At 36.6% G+C, this 22,407-nt stretch overlaps 1 protein-coding gene across 1 annotated transcript in view; it reads left to right on the plus strand.

Moving 5' to 3' along the window:
- Window positions 1–13,931, plus strand: part of Impbeta11 (importin beta11) — a 127,375-nt gene extending 113,444 nt beyond the window's left edge. Inside the window, exons 16-20 of the mRNA XM_089094189.1 lie at window positions 2,781–2,877; window positions 4,641–4,798; window positions 6,531–6,623; window positions 12,204–12,357; window positions 13,654–13,931. Coding sequence (XP_088950315.1) covers window positions 2,781–2,877; window positions 4,641–4,798; window positions 6,531–6,623; window positions 12,204–12,357; window positions 13,654–13,812 — 661 coding nt within the window. The 3' untranslated portion in view covers window positions 13,813–13,931. The remainder of the gene's footprint in view (window positions 1–2,780; window positions 2,878–4,640; window positions 4,799–6,530; window positions 6,624–12,203; window positions 12,358–13,653) is intronic.
- The last annotated feature ends 8,476 nt before the right edge of the window (window positions 13,932–22,407 follow it).

Consider the following 22,407-nt stretch of genomic DNA (forward strand, 5'->3'; position numbering starts at 1 on the left):
GACGGAAATGAGATCTACGATTCAAAGATGAAACTTGAAAGATGGAAAGAATACTTTAACAATAAACTGAATCCCCCAGTAGCTGCGGATCCTAAAATACTAACCCGCTTCCCCATACCCGACCAAGAACTCAGACCACCACCCCCACTTAAGTCAGAAACCGAGTAAGCAATCAAGACGCTCAAACAAGGAAAAGCCCCTGGCCCAGACGGAGTCACCGCTGAACTCATTAACGTCGGATCAGATGATGTAACTGATCTGTACCATGCCATTGTATCTGCGGTGTGGGAAACCGGCCACTTACCCCGTCAGTGGTGCAAGGCTGCCATTGTACCCATTCACAAAAAGGGGTCAAAGAAAGAGTGCGGAAACTACCGTCCGATCAGCCTCACGAGCCATTAGTCACGTGTCCTGACAAAAATCCTACTCCGTCACATTCAAGCAACAACTGCCTTTGCCATTGGAGAATATCAGGCCGGCTTCCGCCCTGGAATATCAACAATCTATCAGATATTTGTCGTTCGGCAACTCATGGAACGACACATCGAATTCAACCAAGAATTCGATCTTCGATCTCTACCAACTATTCGTTGATTTCCGTCAGGCATTTGACCTGATATGGCGCGAAGGACTATGGCATATCCTCCTTCACTACGGTATCCCTTATGAGATAGTCCAAATAATCAAGAGTCTGTACGACCAGTTCCGAGGCCAAGTAATAACCGTTGATGGGTTGTCAGAAGAGTTTACAACTTCGTCAGGAGTACTTCAGGGTTGCATCTTATCACCACATCTCTTCAACCTCTTTCTAAATGCCGTTCTGTCGATGATGCAGTCGGAATATGGCGCAACAATAGGAGGGGTGTTAATAGAGAGTCTTGCCTACGCTGATGATATTGATGAGCTAGCCAACTCTACACAAGAATTGCAGGCACAAGCTGATAAACTCTACGATACCACAAAGCCGTTCGGGATGGAGATCAATGCCAGCAAGACCAAAGTCATGGTAACTACGAGACGTGAACTAGAGAACCCGCCCATTATCACCATAGGCGGGAGACAGGTTGAAACGGTTGACTACTTGCTGTACCTTGGTAGCCTACTCTCCTCAGATAATTGCCATGGCTCTGACGTGAAAAGTCAACTTGCACTTGCTAGCTCTAGATTTCAAAGACTAGCCAAACTTTGGTAAAGCAACCACCTAGCCAACAAACTCAAAATGCGACTATTCAACAGTTTAGTAATCCCCATAGTTATTTATGGATGTGAAACATGGACTCTGAAAACCGAACACGAAATAAAACTTCTAGCTTTTGAGGTGAGATGCCTCCGTCGCATTTCTAGAATTAAATACACTGACCGAATCACAAATGTGGAAGTACGTCAAAGGCTCCAGTCCACTGAAACCATACTCAATAAAATTAAGAAGCAACAACTGCGCTGGTTCGGCCACGCCAAGCGAATGGAGCCAAGCCGCCTTCCGAAAATCGGCCTTGAAGGATCCCTCCATGGCCTTCGCCCACGAGGCAGACCACGAAAACGATGGATGGAGAACTTCCACTTCGACAACGTCAAGATAGCCCAGTTATCACGTATCGGACCAGATAGAGCAATGTACCGAGCCCTTACGCATGAGCTAGCAAGAGGAGTGGCCCCAAAACGTCCCACGAGGATGGCCGGGACCTAAGTAAGTAAGTAAGTAGAGAACCCCCCCCCCTGAACATCTCCAGATACAAAATTGAATTGGCAAAGAGAAAGTAAGACAAATAAAAAGAATTTCATATGGGAATTCTGTCAAATTCCCCCAAGTGTAAAATTTCCCCTTGAAAGTTCACTCTCAGAAATTTACCTTCCCAGGGAAAAATCTTCCCATGGAAACCCGCCCAAGCCCAAATCCCCCCCCCTCCCCGAAAAATGTGTGCATGTTTCCCATTAACGAATGCTATGTGCAAACAATGGGCAAATTTCATAAGTTAGAGCCCTTTTCCCACAGGCTGTGGGGGGTCATGCTACACCTAAAGGCATTTTTATTGGATCGTCCAACCATGCTGAACGAAATGGCTATCTCAAAATTTTGATCGGACGACTTTGGGGGTATAAACACGCATGCGTGATCTTTCTTCTGGCAAAAAAAAAAAAAATGCAAAATTAAACATTTTTGTTTATAGGAGCTTGAAACTTATACATCAAGTTTCTCTGATACGCCGAATCTAATGGTGTAATTTTCATTAAGATTCATTGACTCTTTGGGGTGGCGGGTGGTGGTGTTTTTTTCACAATTCTTTTCGGCGGTTTTATAGTTCTTGTGAAGTTCTCTTTCATTTAAATTGATTTTTAAGTAGGTAAGTTTTGCATGTCTAAGGTTTCATAAGTTTTTACTTCCCCCGATATGATATTCTTGCGGTTTGGTATCCTTTTCACTGCCATATCTAAGGCGCCTGATTATAACTATCTGTTTCCCTCGATTGTAGGCTATATTTTTGCGGTTAAGTTCATCATCTTTATCCGGTTCTGGCTAAGGCGTCTGTTTGTTTTTATAAGGTGCCACGCTTTAGTAGGGAGGATCCGGAAATCCTAGTACTTGCGAGCTTTTATTGATAAATAAATTTGATACTTTTCTATAATTTTCAAAGCCCTTTTCTAGAATGAGAACCCTTAGGAGGGGGAGGGGGGTGGTTAATTATTAATCATCAACTTAATCATCAATATTAATCATCAACTTAACAAATTAGTTATATTAATGAATTAGTTTAAGTGATTAACATATAAATCTTTTTCAGAGTAATCTATGAAGATTTGGAAATGCCTCTTTTCTTGTGTGCTTGTTTTTCCCTTGTATCTCGCTTAGCGCTTACAAGCAGACAACACTTTCTTCAGGTAAGATATGTTTGTTCTTTTCTAACTACGCATATGCTATAAATAAAGGATGCCAATAATGTGGCCGTGGGCTATGATGGCCCCCATAGCGTTGTGGTATGATTTTAGATTTTCACAGGAAATAAATTTGTTGGTGACAGGCTCATTGGCAGGGTTAAAAATCACCATTGCTATTGCAATTTTAGAGGGGGAAAAAAATCGTAAATTAGCAGAAAATGGACGGGCATAGGATTCTCGATCCACAAATAACAATGATTATTTTCTAAAACAGGTTTACAAGTTCTAACAATTGCCAAATATGTAATGAGAGACAAGAAGCTACCTCATACCCCAGAAGTCTTACGGGAAAATTGAACTCCAAAATTGGAAAATAAAATTAAGGAAAAGAAAATAACAAGTAATTAAAAACAACTACTGAACAAATTTTTAGCTACAATTTTAAAGAAAAATCGACAAGTGTAATATGTATAAAGTATAAGTAAGTGTCATTTTCGCATATAGGCATGGGCCAAATTTTCTAGAATTTTCATATTCACTAGAAAGACTTCACTTATACATCACTCTTACAATTTCACTCTTACAATTGTTTTTGTAAGTACAAGCCAGTGTTTAACGTAAGTTAACACAACATATTTGATTATTCTACTTGGACTAATTTGCCAGCTATTTATAATATTTGTTCCATGAATAATTGGCAGGTAAAAGGACTGTTTTTGCGTATTCCCCCGGGAAAATTTTTCCCCGTGAAAGTCCTCAAACATGTGAAATTGAGCTTCCAAAGGGAAAGTAAGACAAGTAAAAAATAAAAAAAATGAAAAAAGAAGAGTTTTTGGAATATTCTACATATAATCCAAAATATAGGCAGATTAATCCATCTTAAATTTTCTTGGTTTGGAATTGAAGTTTAGCATTATTTTAATAATTACAACCACAAGTCCTCAAATAAAAATATTAATATCCATCGAATGTCCTCATTCCCTGATCCTTATTTCAAATTTATCTTCAATATTTCCCAGGGATTTTTTTTCCTTTTTCTCAAAGATAATTTAACTTTTAATCAGACATACCAGGCCGATTTCGAAATGTGATATCGCTTTGTATTTTTCACTCACTAAACGTTTTCGCTGCCATAAAAGGCAGTATTTGTCAACGATTGTGAATATACCGCGAATATAACGATTGCTGGATATATTAAGAGAGAAAAGAAGATACTTCTCCCAACGAAAATATTGCTAGATTTCAAAATAAAAATTGATTAGTAGTGTCATTTCACAACTATGTAGAATTATCTCAACATACGTTTTCTGGAGTTTTCATGTTTCGTAGAAATACTCCGGAGAATTTAACTTTTAATCAGACATAGCAGCCGGTTTCAAAAGACGATTCGGCAGCGAAATTGATGATGTCTGCCCAGAAACGAAATAAACAGCAGTCTACTTATACATGACCATTTTTCTATGCTTGATATCTTTTTCTAAAGGTACTAGAATTAAAAAATATTTTTAGAATAAATATTTTTTTATTATTAATAAATGAAGCATTTCAGGCTGTTATTTCAGAAATTTATGTTGTTTCAGGCTGTTATTTCAGAAATTTATGTTGTTTCAGGCTGTTATTTCAGAAATTTCTGTTGTTTCAGGCTGTTATTTCAGAAACTTATGTTGTTTCAGGCTGTTATTTCAGAAATTTCTGTTGTTTCAGGCTGTTATTTCAGAAATTTCTGTTGTTTCAGGCTCTTATTTCAGAAATTTATGTTGTTTCAGGCTATAAATGAGCTTGGATCACAGATAAATGCCCGACCGGACTCGGTGTTAAATCGAATATTAGATGTCTGGATTGATCGCATGTCATATTTTTCATCCACGGAAAAACGGAAGCTGATGTCCATAGCTCTCATATCTCTTGTTGCATCAGGGTCTCCGTAAGTTCCTTCTTCTTGCTTACTTAGTGAATCACTCTTTTATATGTGTGTTATTTTACTTTTTGAATGCCAGTTGCTATATATTCAAGCTGTATCTATGCAATATAGTTAGATAATACACTATTATATATTAAATTGCTTGGTCCAAGTCATGAATCTTGACATTTAATTTGGCATATAAATGATCCCAAGGGTTGCTTACAGTTGGGCCGTATTATGGGAATTACGTACTGTGATGCCTTATTTTGTCAGGTTGTTTGGGATCTGGATCCAGTGTATTTGTCTCTTTTGCCATGCATATCTCTGACCCTTTTCAGGAACTGGCAGTTTAAACCGGTTTCTATTTAAAATGTTGAAATATACTACTACTATAAGACGCTGATGTATTCTTAAGGAATATGGTAAGCTACAAAAATTTGGTTATCCCAAGTCCTCTCAAGAGTAAAGTCCTTCGACCTTATTGCCCTGATTCACATGAGCACTTGTTTGGAATACTTATAACTGCAATTATTTGACCAACCAGACCCTCCTGTCACGTACCTCGCAAGCTCCTTTCTTAACGTAGCTTACTAAACGCACTGTTCGCTGTTACGGCTACTTCCTTTGTCTGCTACAAGACGCACCAGTACGGGTTGTATTTGACTTTGATCCCACCCTGTACGGATGAAAATGTTCCAGAGGACGCCCCCCCCAACCCTTCTAGGTGGAAAGATAAAACCAACGAACTCCTTGCCCAATCCCACATCCCAGTGGGAGAAACCGCGAGCATGACAAGCAATAGGTCAAACTGGAGGCGCGCAAGACCCGTCAGTCAAGTAAGTCAGACTCACTTGACACATTTCCTTCGGAAAAAGCTTAAAATTTTAGTTATACAGGTATGCCGTTTTCTAAAAGACTTGTTTTTATATAATTTCATTTAAAGTGTCTTTCGTTGTCTTTGCAGTAAATGGTCTACCTTTGTAAAGTAGGCTATTGTCAGAACTAAATTTATTATGCTATGAAAAACATGTAAGCAATTCTTTTTATAAACGTCGTTTATAGCCTAGACTTTAAACTATGTTTGGTACTTTTTTAGCTAAAATTCGTGAATGAAAATTCTCAAAAACTAATTTGAAAAACATATTCAGAAACAATTAAAAAAAAAATTTCTTAGTAGAAGTAGGATGTATTTTTAAAAAAAATTTATAACTTGATAACGCTGCAATATTTTAGTAATAGTTTTTCAACATCACGCGGAATTTTCTTGTAGTTAAATAATGTTACTACCGCGATCCTTCTACTGACAGAATTTCCAATATAACCCATATTAGATATCTACGCAGGGATAATGGTGGGGAAAGGGAGGCTTAAGATTTTGCGATTATATTTTGTTTCCCACTTTTACCATGTAAATAAGCTATGATTCTGATTTTTCAATCTTAGGAATAAGTAATCGACTATCCAGTTACACAAATTGAAAATCCATCCTTAACTCTGATTTCAATAACATACAAAATGTTCACCTTTTTTTATGATGCATGAAAAAAAAGGGAAAAAGAGGTTATGATTTTCCGTGTTACAATTCTATTTTATATATTTTTTTTATATAGTGTGAAATTTAAAGTTTGATTTCATGAATTTTTTTTTCAATAATTATCTAAGTCTAATAAATTTCTGAATGATGTTGTTGTTGCATTAGATTAGAACACATGGCATTTAAAAAGAACATAAAAAAAATTTCTTTTGCTTTTAGGCTTATTTTGGATAAAATTTGTGGTATATTAATGCGCGTCTGTGAAACAATACAAGACGTTTTGACGCGAGAAGAAGATGGTCAAGAAGTTGAGTAAGTTCTTTTACCTTTTCGAAATTTTAGTTTAGATATTTTAAGGATCATTTGTGATATTATGATCTTTACGAATAGAGACAGTTGAAAAACTGCCCGTTTAAATAAATTTGGGCTTTTCAAATGTCGGCTCTTGTGTAACTCTTCACATCGTCTTTAACTCAGTCATTTCGCTTGACTTCAGACACTGATGCTACTTTTTAATCCCGTGATAAATAGAAAAAGAAGGAAAATTAATATAGACTTTCAAAATATATTTATGATGAACATTAAAGACAGATCTTTTATCCATTGACTACATCTTTCGTGCAATTCTATTATTTACGGTGGTACGAATTTTTCTGCTTGACTAACAACTGGCTAACACCTAGCAGGAATAAACTGCCACCTAGCAAACTGCTTTTTCTGCCTACTCGTGGTAATAGATCCATGGTGCCTGCAGAACACGGTAATTTTCCACTAACAGTTATCATCTGGCCTAATAATAAAGTAACAAATGACGAACACCTAAAGGGAATAACCTGACCACCAGGAAAGTCGTATTTCTCCCCACTCGTGGCTTAAGACCCTTGGTCTCTAGGGGGGGATTTGTTTGTAGATGCCAGCAAAATACGTGAATTTTCCACTAGCTCTTTTTTTATGTTCTGGTCTAACTTGTTAAAACTTCAAGGAATAATAATTGTTGCTCGTTTTGAGTTTGACTTGATTATTTACTGTAATTTCTGTTCCTTTTGGATTTCATCTATTTATTGATGGGGATTTTTAGTGGTTTTATGCTTGTAAGATAATTTGACTTTATTTCTGCTCATTTTTGGTTTAATGCAGCTCTACTTTTCTTCGAAAAACTTGTTTTGTGGAAAAAGTTTTTAAAGTTCTTTTCAGTTGGTTTTTTATTGACATAGTTTTTTTCGTGGAAGAAAAAATAATATTTTATTTCTTTTGGTTTTTTTTTTCTATAAGAATCCATAGTTACACTTCCTATTTGTATGTTGGAGAAACTTTTTCACCAATGTTTTATCCTAACACAAATAGTAATGTTTAATTTAATTTTATACCTCCTCAAGTTGACCTGAAAAATAAAACTTGATATCGTTCCCAAAAAATTCTATCTATGCTCTTTGACAACCTGGATATACCTAAACTCTTTTGAATTATTTAAATTGTAAGAGCATAAGTAGTAATAGTATCAGCCCCGAAAGTTTCAACCCCCCGTCGTTCTCGATATGTTGCTGAGGTGTCTTATTGGCAACCATACACACATTGTGTTTTGATTTGGTTTTAAAGCAACATATTGTTTTAAAGCATAACGGACCAATTACATTATTGTGGGGGGTTGACATCTAGTATCCCTTGAGACATAGTTACTGGACCGTTCTACTATGCTGAACAAAATGGCTGTTTCAAATTTTTAACTGGATGTGTTTGGAAAATGAATGGGCTTGCGAGGAGGACTGCTTACCCTTCAATCTCTTTTGACTCTTAAAATGGGCTCTAGAATTTTTTTTTATTTAGTTCAACATCCGCCTAAATATTCTTTGAAAGCTTCACCTTAATGCTCTTAGCTTGCGTAGAAGCATTAGTAGCAGTATGTGCATAGCACTTTTGGTTTCTCCAACATCCGCTTCAACACACGCTGAAACTTTAAACTTAATAATATCAACCGTTCCTGAAGTATTTCTGATGCGTCCTTTTGACAACCTTTGTGGGCATAATGTGTTTCGAGTTAGTTCCATACAGTTTCAATATCCCAAAGTTTTCACCCTCGTACCCTTAGTTTTATTGGCAGCAGCAGCATTAGTAGTAGTAAAATTAATAGTAGTAGCCCTACCTTTAGGGGCAGTAGTAATAGTAGTAGTAATAATAGTAGCAGTAGTAGTAGTATGAGTAGAAGCAGTATCACTAGGATGCAAATATTTTCTTTTGATTAGTTCAACATCCCCAATAATAAGCCCTGTTAGTTTCGACCTCTCACACCAAACTGTCCCTAAGTAATTGGTGTTACGCCCTTTTGGCAACCTGTATACAGACGGCGTGTTGTGATTAAGTTTGCCGTCCCCCTCCCTTCCCCAAATTCCTTGAAAATTTCAACTTCTTACCTTTAGGCACAGTTTTAGTAGTAGTCACAGTAGTAGTATTGGTATTGCTAGTAGCAGTACTAATAGTAATAGCGGTAGTACTAGTAACAGCAGTAGTATTAACGTTTTGCCTTTACAAGTAGTTGCATTAGAAGTAGTAGTTAATGTAGCACTGATAGTAATATTAGTAATAGCGTGCATATATTTTCCTTTGTTCAGATTGTTTTCTTCTTTTAGCATTCTCTGAAAGTTCATACTTAATACCCGAATCAATTCTTAAGATACGCTCTTTTGACAATGTACATACACATAGTGGCTTTTGATTTCTTTCAAATTTCCCCTCAATATCGTAAATGGAGTAGTGTGGTAGTGGTAACAGTAGTGGTAGCAGTAGTAGTGGTGATAGTTGTAGTAGTAGTGGTAGCATGCAAATGTTTCCTTTTTGATCATCTTCCTTTTCATTTCCTGAAAGTTCCAAATAGATATACCCGGTCATTCCTGAATTACGCCCTTTTGACAATCTGTATACACATGACGTCTTTTGATTTAAATCAACACTCCCTTCAATATTTTTGAAAGGCTCACCTGAATGTCCTTCGTCTTTTTGGAAAGTAAAGTTCGAGCATTCACTCCTTTCTCAATAACATGTACTATATATGCTATAAACAATGATCGAATTGCCTAACTTATAGCTCTTGCCCTGAGGACTGTGGGGAGGTTGACATCCCCAAAGACATAATTACTGGACCTTCAACAATGCTGAAAAAAGTAGCTCTCTTAAAATTTTTAACGAATTTGTTTTGGGGAATGATAGGCTTGTGAGGGACGGGGTGGTTGCCCTCCATTCACTTTTAACTCTTAAAAAGGGCACTAAAACTTCCGACTTCCCATTAAATGAACCCCATCCGATCCGAAATTTATAAAATCCGTACCCTATGGGCTGTCGGGGGGGGGGGGGTGTCATCCTCCAAGACATAATTACCGGACCTTTCAACAACGCTGAACAAAATCGCTTTGCAAAATATCAATTGGATGTATTTGGGGAAATGATGAGCTTGGGGGGGGGGGGGGGTTGTTGTTTTTGCCCTTCAATCCCTTTTGACTATTAATAAGGGTACTAAAGCTTACAATTTCCAATCGAACGAGCCCCTTTCAAAGTTTCTATGCCGGTGATCAAACTTAAAAGATTAGACTTAAACGTCTTAGCGGTAATACTTTTGTCAAGTTTCGATGGCCCACTTTGAAGGGAAAGCCAAAAGTTAAGAAGCAATGACATACCTTAAGGAGAATACGGGATCTATCTTTTCTATCGACATCTGAAATCAAACAGTTCATGGTAACGAACCGTAAGTACGAAGTGACGCGGCTCAATAGTAACCCAAACCATAAAAAGCAGAATTTTGATATCAATAAACATATCAAAAGAATTGGCTTATTATGCCGATTCCAAAAATGTAAGATACATTAAGTTTAGTATTACCTATCAACGATTTCGAGCCTGATTTTCGAAAAAGGGGTAAACACCCCCTAAAACTCGAATAATCTTAATCCCACCATCAGATTCAGCGTATCAGAGAACCCCACTGTAGAGATTTCAAGCTCCTATCTGCAAAAATGTGGAATTTTGTATTATTTGCCAGAAGGAACATGATGGATGCATGTTTATTTAATTTTTTCCAGGGGTTGTCGTATCGAACCAATGATCCTAGAACATCGGGCAAGGGTTCATTCGAACGGAAATTATAAGTTCTAGTGCCCTTTTCAAGTGACCAAAAAGATTGAAGGGCAACTAGCCCCCCTTCACGCTCCTTTTATCCCAAAATCGTCCGATCAAAATTTCGAGATAGCAATATTGTTCAGCATAGTTGAAAGGTCCAAAAATTATATCTTTGGAGATAACATGACCTCCCACAGCCCCTTGGGATAGGTCTTTAAATTATAAAATTTGTTGATTGTTTACGTATAGTATTTGTTATTGTGAAGCATAAAAATATTTTCGGGAGCGGGGGATTTTGTGCTTGGGGTGAGTTTCCATTGGGAGAATATTTCTTAGGGAGGGAAATTTCCGGGGTTGAACTTTTCAGAGGAAATTTTACACTAGGGTTATTTGGCAGAATTCCTATACGAAATTCTTTTTAATTGTCTTACTTTCTTTTTGCCAACTTAATTTTGCATGTGGAGATGTTCCGGGGGAATCGTCGGGGGGAAATTTACAGCGGGTTCGGATTTCCAGAAAACAATTTCCACGGAAGGAGGATTTCCGAAGTGATCGGAAAAACAATTAGAAAGTGTTTTTCAAATGAAAGTATGCTAAGAAAATTCTTTTAGGCTTAATTGTCCGCAAGAAATTTTACGGATGGTGGAGGATTTTCAGTGAGGATGGAATTGCTCGGAGAGAATTTTACGGGAGGGGGTATATTTTACGTGAGAGGAACTTTCCACGGAGGAGTCTCCTTTGAGGGAGGGAATTTTTCATGGAGAGTGAGCCAGATTTACCGGCATTATTTGAAAAACGATCAGAAATTGCATTAAAAAAAACGAACGATTTTTTAAACTGAAAGTAAGGAGCAACATTAAAACTCTAAAAGAACAGAAATTATTCCGTATATAAAGAGGTTGGTCCCATCCTCAATACCTTGCTTTTTACGCTAAAGTTGGACTGTTTGTCTTAAATTTTGAAGGACGGCTCTTGAAACACAAGGGGCGTTAATTGCAATAGGAAACTTCTTTTAAGATGCTAAAAACTATAGGGTGAAGAGTAAGATATTGAGGAGGAGAGCAACCCCTTCATATACGGAATAAATTTTTTTTGTTCTCAGTTTTAATGTTGTTCCTACTTTCAGTTAAAAAAAAACTTGGTTTTTACGTAATTTCGTTAAAGCGTTTAGTCCAAATATGCAGGAACAGTGAGAATTGATTCGAATTTGTGTCAAATTTGTAAGATTTCCATTGGAGCCAGAAGGCTGCTGATTAAGTATTGTCCGGTTAGGAGTAGACACTGGTTGGAAATTTTCCCCCTTTCGAATATTAACCCGGAGGATATTGTGGGGGAAGGAAGGGCCTGACAGGTGGCAAAGTATATATTGTAAAGGTCGAGGAATATAAATATTCTTGGGTTCCCCCAGCAAATGTTCACTTTTATTATTATTTTTTTAGGGTGTGGATGCAATGGGCCTTTGAGGTGTGAGCCTCGACCCTATTTGGGTTCACTGTACAACAAACAAACAAACGAATCGCTTGATTATTTTGATTTGTGCGCCTGTCAAAGAGTATCATCAAAAACTTCCCTGTGGACGAAATTCTCTCTTTCTCTCTCCCCATTATGTCCACGTATATATACAACTGAAACATTTCCATAAAACGTATTATTAAAAATAAGAGTATTAAAGTGCAGGGTTGAAAGTTTTTGATTTAACAAGAAACTTTTCAACAGTAAATGTAAGAAGTGTTTCGCTTTTAAGAAATTTTCTACTTTGGGAAAAAAGGCTGATGTTTTTTTTTTCAGTCGTTTATTTGCCAGTCCGGGGAGTTTCGAGCCAGAATTTTCAGGAGATGATGAAGAATCAAAGACCACAGAGCACACCAAAAGACAAAGAAAAGTGCTAACAAAAATGGACCCTATTCATATTGTATCCTTACCTGATTATTTTAAAGAACAAGTATGTATTTCATTTATGAGAATTGCGTATAAGAAGTGTCTATTAGCCATACCTGCACATAGTGAGGGGTGTGTAAGTGCTCCCTAAAGGAGTGCCAAAGGCGTATTATTATATAATAACTTTCAAGCCCGGAAGGCTCAGATTATTTAGAATCAGACTCTCAATTTTGGGGTCATGGGTTTGAGCCCCATTTTTGGCTTCCTCCTCTTTATACAAAGTAATGCATTGAACAATTATTCGATTTGGGTAAACGCTACATTTGCGGAGAAAAAATCGATATTAGACCGTTTCACCTGCGCGGATTGATAAAGAATTCATTTAAAAGGGATCTTTTCTCTTCTATAATAGGATTTCCCAAGTTGTAGTTTTGGTCAATCGACCTTGTTTTGTCTTACAGCTGAGGGGATCGAGTTGGAACCTCAAAGGACATATTTTCGGGTAAGGGCTTTGCTACAAGGTGACATTTCTCTTCGTTTGTTGGAGGGGGGGATTTTCTCCGATCCTCAAAAAAGAGTATATGCAATGAGGTTTTTTTTTTCATGCCCCTGGTCTGACAGGCTTCTTTGTCAGTTTAGGTATAAGTCTCTGTGTGAATATTTGATTTCTCATTTTTTTTAAAATTATTATTTCTTTTTGCCCTAAAGCCTAAATTAATGCCAATAGTTAATTTATAATGACGCTTTGAGCTAATTGTTAAAAAATAATCAGCAAACTCTTGTATATAGTCTAAGGATATATAAGTGGGTTTGGGAGGGGAGGGGGGGCTTGGTTAGGTGAAACATAAAACTGTGCTGAAACATAAAGACAAAATATTGTTGGCGTATTTACAAGAGGTGTCTACCCCATAGTCGTCTGGTAATTCAGGGAAGCCGGTGGCTTAGTGAGAAATCACCCCTCGAATCCAGTAAAAGAGTATCCATCTTTCTAATCCCCGAGTATCAAATGGTACAACTCTGTTGTCAAGCTAGCCAGTTGACTCACCTGCAGCCGTGGATTTTCAGTCATTAAGTAATTAGCAAGTCTTCAAAGACGAAAAGTATTCTCATAGAAAAAAAGAGGAAAAATGAACTTAAAGGGAGCTAAAACAAAGGACCTTATAGCTAATAATTAGGGCAAGGGCCCAAAAATAAGTTTGAAGAGGAAACAATATGTTAGAAATAGGGTATTTATCTGATAACTAGGGCCAGGGGCCCTACACTTACTTTCTGTTTTTAACCTTTTTTTCTATATTTAATTAATCTTGTATACTTTTTCTTCTCCTTCCTTAGGTTAGGTTTCATTCTTTTTTCTTTTTAGATAAATAAGTTACGTGGTCATTTAAGCCCTTCTGACTTTGAAGGACTTATGAAAACTGTTGATGTGGAAACAATGGAAATGGTCAAAGATTTTTTTGAAAATACGAGAATAAAACCTGGTAGCCCTATTTCCAGCGCAGCTATCATCAAATTTTGTTAAGTAATACATATGATTCTGATTTTATATATTATGAATGCGTTAATTTTTGCTTTGCATATATGTATTTACTTGTGTATGTTCGATTGCTCTTTACTTCCTGAGTAAAATGCGATTGTTATTTTTAATGTTAGAATTTTGAGTAGGCATTATGTTTTTTTATTTTTTTTTTTATTTATTTTTTTTTTTTGTTAAATCTAGTCAGTAGGCAAATTAGTTTCATAACTACATCCTTGAAAATTGTTAATTTTCCTACCGAATTTCAACTCAGTTAAAAATAAGAACATCATTCTTGCAAATAAAAGGGGGTGAACACTATGTGTTGGTGCGACTGTCCCAAACTTTTGGTCTAAAATTGGACTCTGTAAAGTTTTCGGACATTGGCTCAGGGGCTGATAAACCCTCCAGTTGTGGTTGTAGGCTTGATAATCTGAGAGAAGGGACAAAGTACCTTTTTACGACCTTAAAAATATAAAATAAATTTAATGTCAGAAAAACTGGCGACAGTTGCCCCAACCCCTCCCCCCTGACCAGGCCTAGAGCCGCCACTGAAACCCCCTGAAACCCCCCTTTATGTAAAAATTTACGAAAGACAAAAGTTATGTGTACTTTTTAAAGCAATGTTAGAGGATTTTCCCTCGGTATAGGGGTTGAAAACAGTGGGTTTTTGAACTAGAGTTTTTTCACGCAAATCCAACTAATCCAATAAATGCCAGCCTCGTGACCCGTACGAAGCCGGCTCTATTTCCTGTGCAAGTAGTGCAGCGTATGTTGAGATGTTACGGCCATCTCCTCCGAATGCCAAAGGAAACTCCATGTTACATCGCCTATGATTTCAAATTCCTAGATGGAAATGACCACGTGGTTCTCCAAGAATGGGATGGTCAGATAGCCTGCACCAGTTCTTAAGCAAGACAGAAATAAGAATTGAAGATGCCCCCGTGGCTGCTCAAGACAGGTGTCCTGGAGAAGGGTGGTGTTTGTTTTCTAGACGCTGGCATCAAGTCGGCAGGGAAATTTACTTAAGTAAGTATGTCAATTTAGTTCCTTAATTCAGAATTTTGAGCAAACCAGATTCTTGATAGACCTATACGATTCCGTTGTTGACTGTCTGGGTTCAGGGCTCAATATATACTGTCACACCCCATGAAATCTGATGACTAAAATCTTGATGACTGGTCACTCAGCACTTGTTTTTTTGTACGTAATTTGTTTTATTTTTAGTTGTTAATCACGAAAAGACAAAACAATTCCCATAAATGAATCAAGACAGTGACTAGTAAACTAATGTATACGCACCTTTTTTTTGTTATATAACTAAAATTTGTCTTCTTCAAAATAGAAGAGGAATGACTCACAGTCAAAAGTTTTTCATTAAGTATTGAATTTATAGGCTTTATTAAGCCTTCTTTTATGAGTTTGAACTTCTGGGAATTAGTGATGCTATAATTTATGGGTTTTTTTCTTATTATTATTTACTTCAGGATTTTTGATCGTAAGCTGTTTTGATAGTTTTTATTTAGGTTTCGTTTCCATTTTACTGAAGACGGTTAGGGTAAGGATGTACGCAAGGAGGTAAGAGAGTTGTTTTGCCCCTTTCCCGAAATCCTAGGTTTTCTTGAATTTCCGGGCAGTTCAGATTCAAATTTACGATTTTTTTTTTCATTATTGAAGCCCCCCATCCCCTTACTCTCAAGAAAAAACCTGCTCACGTGCTTGGTTATTTATATACTCAAATATTCATATATACTGGATTTACAGAATTGAAACTCCTGAGATGCGGTCTTTCAATACCATTCAAAGCACCGAAAACAATATAGACTGACGGGACCTCTCTGATGATTCCCAATTGGTAAAAAATTGTCACTTATTATGGAACATATTTTTTGTTTAGATGCTATACATTTTTTTGTCGAGATATGCAGAGATTATTCAGAACCTTGACCGTCCTGTTTATTCAGATTGTTTACGACCTTGCCAGCTGTTCTGTGGATATTGTATTTGCTTTAGGCTGTTTTTCCTTGGTGCTGGACAATTATGTAAGGATATGCCAGTGCTTCAACTATCCTTTGAACTGTTTTGGGTTTGCCAATTTCCCCAAAAGGAAATGATGTTCTCCCCAACAGAACAATTTGACGTTTGCAAATATACGAAAGTTGGCACGTAACACAAATTGTTTTTGTTATCATTTATTTTCGGGGGGTTTTGGATAAGCTCAATTTTCTTTCGGGGATAGTGGAAGTCCTGAGGTACGCCGTCGTCGAGGTGCATGTTTATGGTGGTGTCAATAAAGAAGCAGTTTTGTCTCCTTTTGAATTTTTTTTCTACCAAAAGTAAACTGTTTGGCCAAATATAACAATAGACTTTTTTCTCTTTTTATCTCTCTTTTGCTATTAGTTTTTGATCATATATCGACAATCACTTTCCAATAGATATGAAGACATTTATAATTTGTTGGGAGTTTATTTGGAAATTAACATAATCGCTTTGAATGTTTATCGGCATCTGCATGTTTTCACATAACAGACTCTTCTTTCCATTTGCCATTTGATTATTGGACTGGTTCACGGGTCCAGACTCGTAGATCCATGATTGGGATGGCTAAGCTTCCACATAACACTTTTCTGTTACTGGAAAGAGAAAAACATTGACATTTATATCTTCTAGGTTTAATCTGTTGATAAAACTGGTGGATAAGGTGTATAAGATACAGGGTTGCTCAAAGGGGAGAGTAAACGGGAGAAGCTGCCCCAGATGCCATGGCTGGAGGGGAGGCTGTGACTAACTTTTTTTGAGTCGTTAATCAATTGCTAGTTCCCATGAAAAAAGTTGGGGGAGGAATTGCAGAGGTTAGTTTTGCCCCTGTGCCACCAACCGCTATAACAGCTCAGATAAGATGTTATAAATAAATTAATAAACTTACTTATAAACTCTTAATTACGACTTGACCAATTTGTAGGGTAGAAAGATGTAAATTCTTTCCCCTGTCTAAGGGGAAAGAATGTGCTTCTCACTTCAGTGGAAGTCCCTTCACTTTCTAAAGGAAATCTCTTCAGTGCCATTACGCTCCAAAATAGAAACTGATCATCTTTTCCTTCTTTTCAAAGGTTTTTCAAAGAAAAACCTTCTTTGTTAAAGAAAAGCCTTCCGTTTAAAAGACTTTCTTTGTAGTTTACTTACCATGGTTGCAGGTGGTAGTTGCGACCTAGCAAAGAGCAAACCACGGCCAATAGTTAGTAACCAAAAATTAAAATATGCTTTTAAAAAATGGCTCGTGAGGAAAAATTGCCAGTTGTAGCTGATTCAGGAATGATAAATATTATCAGGATTGGTCTTAATAGTGAAATGTTATTTCGAAAACAAGTTTACGAAATTAAAAAAAAAAATAGCCTGGAACCCCTACAAAATTGCCTCAAATGGAACAAAAGTACACCATTTGAATGGAGGTTAGAGTCAAAAACCCTAGTCAGTAAACTCACAGTTCTCTGGCTCCAGCAACAAGGGAAATCAGTTCTTCCCATGGGCACCACACATATGTCCTCTTTCTTTTCTTTTTTTCCTCCACTGCTAGCGGTGCACTGGAACATCAGATAGAGCTTTTTAAGAGCTCATTGCTATGTCATTGCTAAATTGCTATGTCTAGTGCCTTTTTCAGTTAAGAAAACGTAATGTTTAAAATAAAATATTTGACAAACAAATAAACGCAGCTAGGAATACTAGTGACAACGCTATAAGCCGTTTAACAAAAAGTATTTGAATGATAGATCACAAGAGAATAAGTGAGTGTACAGTGTTGCCGCCGACACAGATTTCCTGCGAAAATTCACATTTTTTTTTTGCGATCACAGGTTCACAGGTTTTTGCCGCAAAATGGTAGAAAGTCACAGATTTTGATGCAAAAGGGTCAAGGGTTGCTAAAATGACATTTTGATGGGGTTTTTTTACGCCTTTTCATCGTGAATGACACTTTGGGTTTGGAAATGACACTTTTGTTATTTTTCCATCAAATGTTTCAAAAAAATTTTTACTATTGGTGTTATAGTCATACAAAAACCTTGCGTTTATAAAACAGGACAAAAAGTTGCTCATTAGCAATCGATTTTTCCCCGTGCCAAACCAACTGTTTATGGTTTGGTTCATAGGGACATTTCATTTACTCTGCACCGGGTAACCGGTTCATATATTCACAGCATCTTCAATTATAAGAAAACTCATAATGCATGTTGCATCATTTTGTTCAGATGAGAATAGTATTTTCATTCGCTAAATTTTCATTTGCAACGCTTAGAAAAGAAACATATCTTTAAATATTTTAATTTTTGTTCGATCATTCATTATGCAACTAAAACTCAGGAAGAAATAATAATTGCGTTGAAATTAAAAATAAAATAAAAAATAGTTAAACATCATTGTACAAAATACTTGTAAACATTGTTAGACCTCTTTCAAATATGAAATTATAAGATGGGCAATACAATGTTATTTGGGTGACAAAATTGAATATGGGGCTACAAACACTATAGTAATAAAATTATTAGTAAAACTATTAAAGTATAAATGAATTAAATTCATAAAGTCATTTTCTCGATGTTTGTCTTTTAACAGATTTTCTAAATCCTTACCAGTTTAGCTGTTTACTTCACCCCTACCATAATACTTGGGTCCGTTTTTGCATCTCCTCCATCACATTATACCAAAATATAAGCAACAGCATAGTAATGACGAGAAAAAAACTTCAGTTAAGTGCATTTCAGAGGCTTTGCCCGGGATAGATGACCTCTTTACCCCCCTAATTACGCCACTGGCTGTTAATAAGAAATAGGCCATAATAATAGGCCATTAATAAGAAAATAGGCCCTACCATAATACTTGGGTCCATTTTTGCATCTCCTCCATCACATTATTACCAAAATATAAGCAACAGCATAGTAATGACGAGAAAAAAACTTCAGTTAAGTGCATTTCAGAGGCTTTGCCCGGGATAGATGACCTCTTTACCCCCCTAATTACGCCACTGGCTGTTAATAAGAAATAGGCTAATTAAAAAAGGTACAGTGGAAGCTGTCAAAATGAGTCAATTTTTGTGTCTAAAAAAGGCTCTATCCAGGCATCAATGAGAGAAATTGAAGAGTGTACTGTCCCCCTCCTGCTAGATTCTTGTTTTTTTTTGGGGGGGGGGTGTCTTTGTGGGAGAAAGGCTTTTTTGTATGTTCATTGAAAATAATGTGAACCGGTAAATACCCCCCCCCCCGACATTTTAAAAAATACATTTTGTGCCTCCCTGTAGTGTTGTGAATTGATACCAATTCCAGGCATTGGGAGGGGTAGCAGTTAAACCGGAAGTAACGTTGAAACAGCAATAAATAGAAGTTTCGTGGATGTTAAGGAATTAGATTTTTTGTTGAAGCAGTATTTAGTTCAGAATGAGACATAAACTAGACTAGTGCTTATTTTTTTTGTTCAAGACAAATAAGTTAGCATTTTTTTTTAGGAACAAAAGCAGGGAGTGGGGAGCATAAGCCGCCCAAAAATTCCGTATTTTTTTTTTATTTTTAGGCATCACTTAATCAAATTGTCAAACATCTCGGTTTTATAATCTTCTCTCACTGTAAATAGAAGTTATTTTTTTACTCCCGTCTTGTTTTTTATGTGTACTCATTTCTTCACTATTTAATCTTTCAACTCCAATTTAATAAAAAAATATTTGAAAATAGTAACCTGTTAGTTATTAGCAAAATATTATATAATAGCTTAACGCTTTAAACAAACCTTTGGGACGTTAATTGGCAATTTTTGAAGCAATCCATGCAATGATCGGTAATTTTTAGTTTTCAAAATAACAAAATTATCAATCTAGCATTGACATGCTTCAATGCTACATCCACATTGATGGCAGCCACATCAACTGTTTTTGACAATTTATGTCCGAACGAGGTTTGGAAATTAACAAAAAGGTAGCAGTCTTTTTTTGAAAAACTCGGTTTGAGAGAGAATCATTTCTTGGCTACTATAAAAAAAAGTTCAATTTTTACTTACATTCTACTTACGAGTCGAAAGACCAAAGGTTGTGTAGAAAATAATGTTCCGTCTGAATTGTCACAAAGTATGCGGGCCAAGCTTACTTTTTGGATTTCTTGAAGTTGTGCTGCAAAATGAAAATTTACAAAAAATGACGCAAAAACGGCTTGGTCCAAAGATAAATTTGTTCTTGAAACTAGAATACATTAAATAAATCTGGAAGTTAAAGTATTAGATAATGGACCGTTTTTAGAAGTATTTCGACCGTCAGGAATTTCAGGTGAGCACATAGTATTTTATCACTCCACCCCTAGTCAATACCTCGCACTTTACGCTAAAGTTCGAATTTTGTTCGAAGCACAAACCCCTGAATCACAAAGGCCGGTTAATCAGAATAGATAACCCTTTTGAAAGTTACTCAAAAGAATTTTAGCGCTAAGAGCAAAGTATTGATTAGGGGGCAAACCCCCTCAAATACGTTGAAATTTGTGTTTGTCGGAAATTTTAATGTTGCTCCTTACTTTAGGTTGAAAAAAAAAAGTTTTTCTTATTTTATTTCTGATCCTTTTTTAAATAATGCTGGGAAATCGGGCAACCCCTTCATAGAAATGTCCCTTCCCCCAAGAAAACATCCTCCATGGAAAGATCCTACCCCAAACCTCCTCCTCCGACCCCCCCCCCCACAGGCAGAAAAAATACCTCCTGAAAACGTTTGTGTACTTCTCATTAGCCAATACTATATGTAAACAATGGGCAAAGTTCGTAACTTGCGGCCCTTCCCCCGTGAACTTTGGGGGATTAAGTCATCCTCAAAGACATATGTATTAGATTTTCAACTATGCTGAACAAAATGGCTATCTCAAAATTTTGATTGGGTGACTTCGGGAAGAGAGCGTGGGAGGGGGCCAATTTGCCCTCCAATTTTTTTGGTCCCTTAAAAAGGGCACTAGAACTTTTGATTTCCGTTCGAAAGAGCCCTCTCACGATATTCTAGGACTACTGGATCGATCACCCCTGAGAACAAAAAAACAACAAATAAACACGCATCCGTGATCTTTCTTCTGGCAAAAAAAATAAAATTGCACGTTTTGCAGATAGGAGCTTGAAACCTCTATAGTAGGGTTCTCTGATACGCTGAATCTGATGGTGTTATTTTCGCTAAAGTTTTTCAACTTTTAGGGGTTGTTTCTTCCTTTTTTCGAAAATAAGGCAAGTTTTCTCAGGCATTTAACTTTTGATGTGTAGGACTAAACTAGATTAAACTTATACATTTGAAATTATCATAAAAATCTGATTCTTTTGATGTATCTATTGGTATCAAAATTCTGTTTTTTAGAGTTTCGGTTACTATTGAGCTGGGTTGCTCCTTACTTACAGTTCGTTACCACGAGCTGCTTGATTAGTAGTTATCAAAATTCCTTTTCTTTTGAAGTTTCAGTTATTATTGGGCCGTGTCGTTCCATACTTACTGTTTGCTTCCACGAATTGTTTGGTTATTTAACGACTTTCTTTCTGCTCGTCTTGGTTTAATTTAGCTCTTTAGATTTTGTCGAAGAACTTTCTTTTAGATTTTTTTCTTTTAATCAAAACTGGTATAAATATACTGCATATTGTTCAGTATTGCTGGATAAAGGGTCTAGCCTAGTGATCGACAACCTTTTCAGTTCAAAACAGCCAAATGACCTTTTTATGAATTTGAAAAATCTAAGGAAGGGGCTCAGTTGGGTGAGAAATATTATCCATAAAAACGTGTAAATTCTTTACTTAGTAACCAAAACTTTATTTAAAATTATCTAGTCAAAATGAAACATCAAACATCTAATTAAGCCCATAATTTATCATAAACCTTTTTTCCCTAGCCCATTCGGATTAAAAAAAAAAGAAGAAATATATGAAGGTCATTAACATATGCGATTACAAACCTCTCAACGTTAAACACAGATCCACGTATTTTAGTTATAACACCAAATTGCTAGCAATCGTAACATTCGATTAATGACATATGAAATATCTTACTGCATGACATTTCAAGTCCATTTCTAGAACTTCTCTCGTCCTCTACCTGTTTTCCGTCATTTTTTGCCCGGCAAACTACAAGTACAAATCCTCTCACAAGTAATCAAACAGTTCGTGGTAACCTACGGTAAGTAAGGAGCGACCCGGCTCAATGGTAACCGAAACTCTAGAAAACGGGTTTTTGATACCAATAGATACATCAAAAGCTTCAGATTTCAATACTGATTTCAAATATATGACTTTCACCAAGTTTAGTCTTACCCATCAAAAGTTACGCGCCTGAGAAAATTTGGATGATTTTCGAAAAAAGGGGGGAAGACCCCCTAAAAGTTATAGAACCTTGATGAAACTCACACCATCATATCCAGCGTATCTGAGAACCTTGGTGTGGAGGTTTCAAGTTCCTATCTGCAAAAATATGGAATTTTGTCTTTTTGGCCAGAAGAAAGGTCACGGATGCGTGTTTATTTGTTTTTTCTTTTTTTTCTTTCCCAGGGGTGATCGTATCGAGCCAGCGGTCCTAGAATATCGCGGGAGGACTCATTGGATCGGAAATTAAAAGTT

This window comes from Artemia sp. Qi Xiang Cuo, chromosome 9 (assembly GCF_049724085.1).
Source record: "Artemia sp. Qi Xiang Cuo chromosome 9, ASM4972408v1, whole genome shotgun sequence".
NCBI classification, from domain to species: domain Eukaryota; kingdom Metazoa; phylum Arthropoda; class Branchiopoda; order Anostraca; family Artemiidae; genus Artemia; species Artemia sp. Qi Xiang Cuo.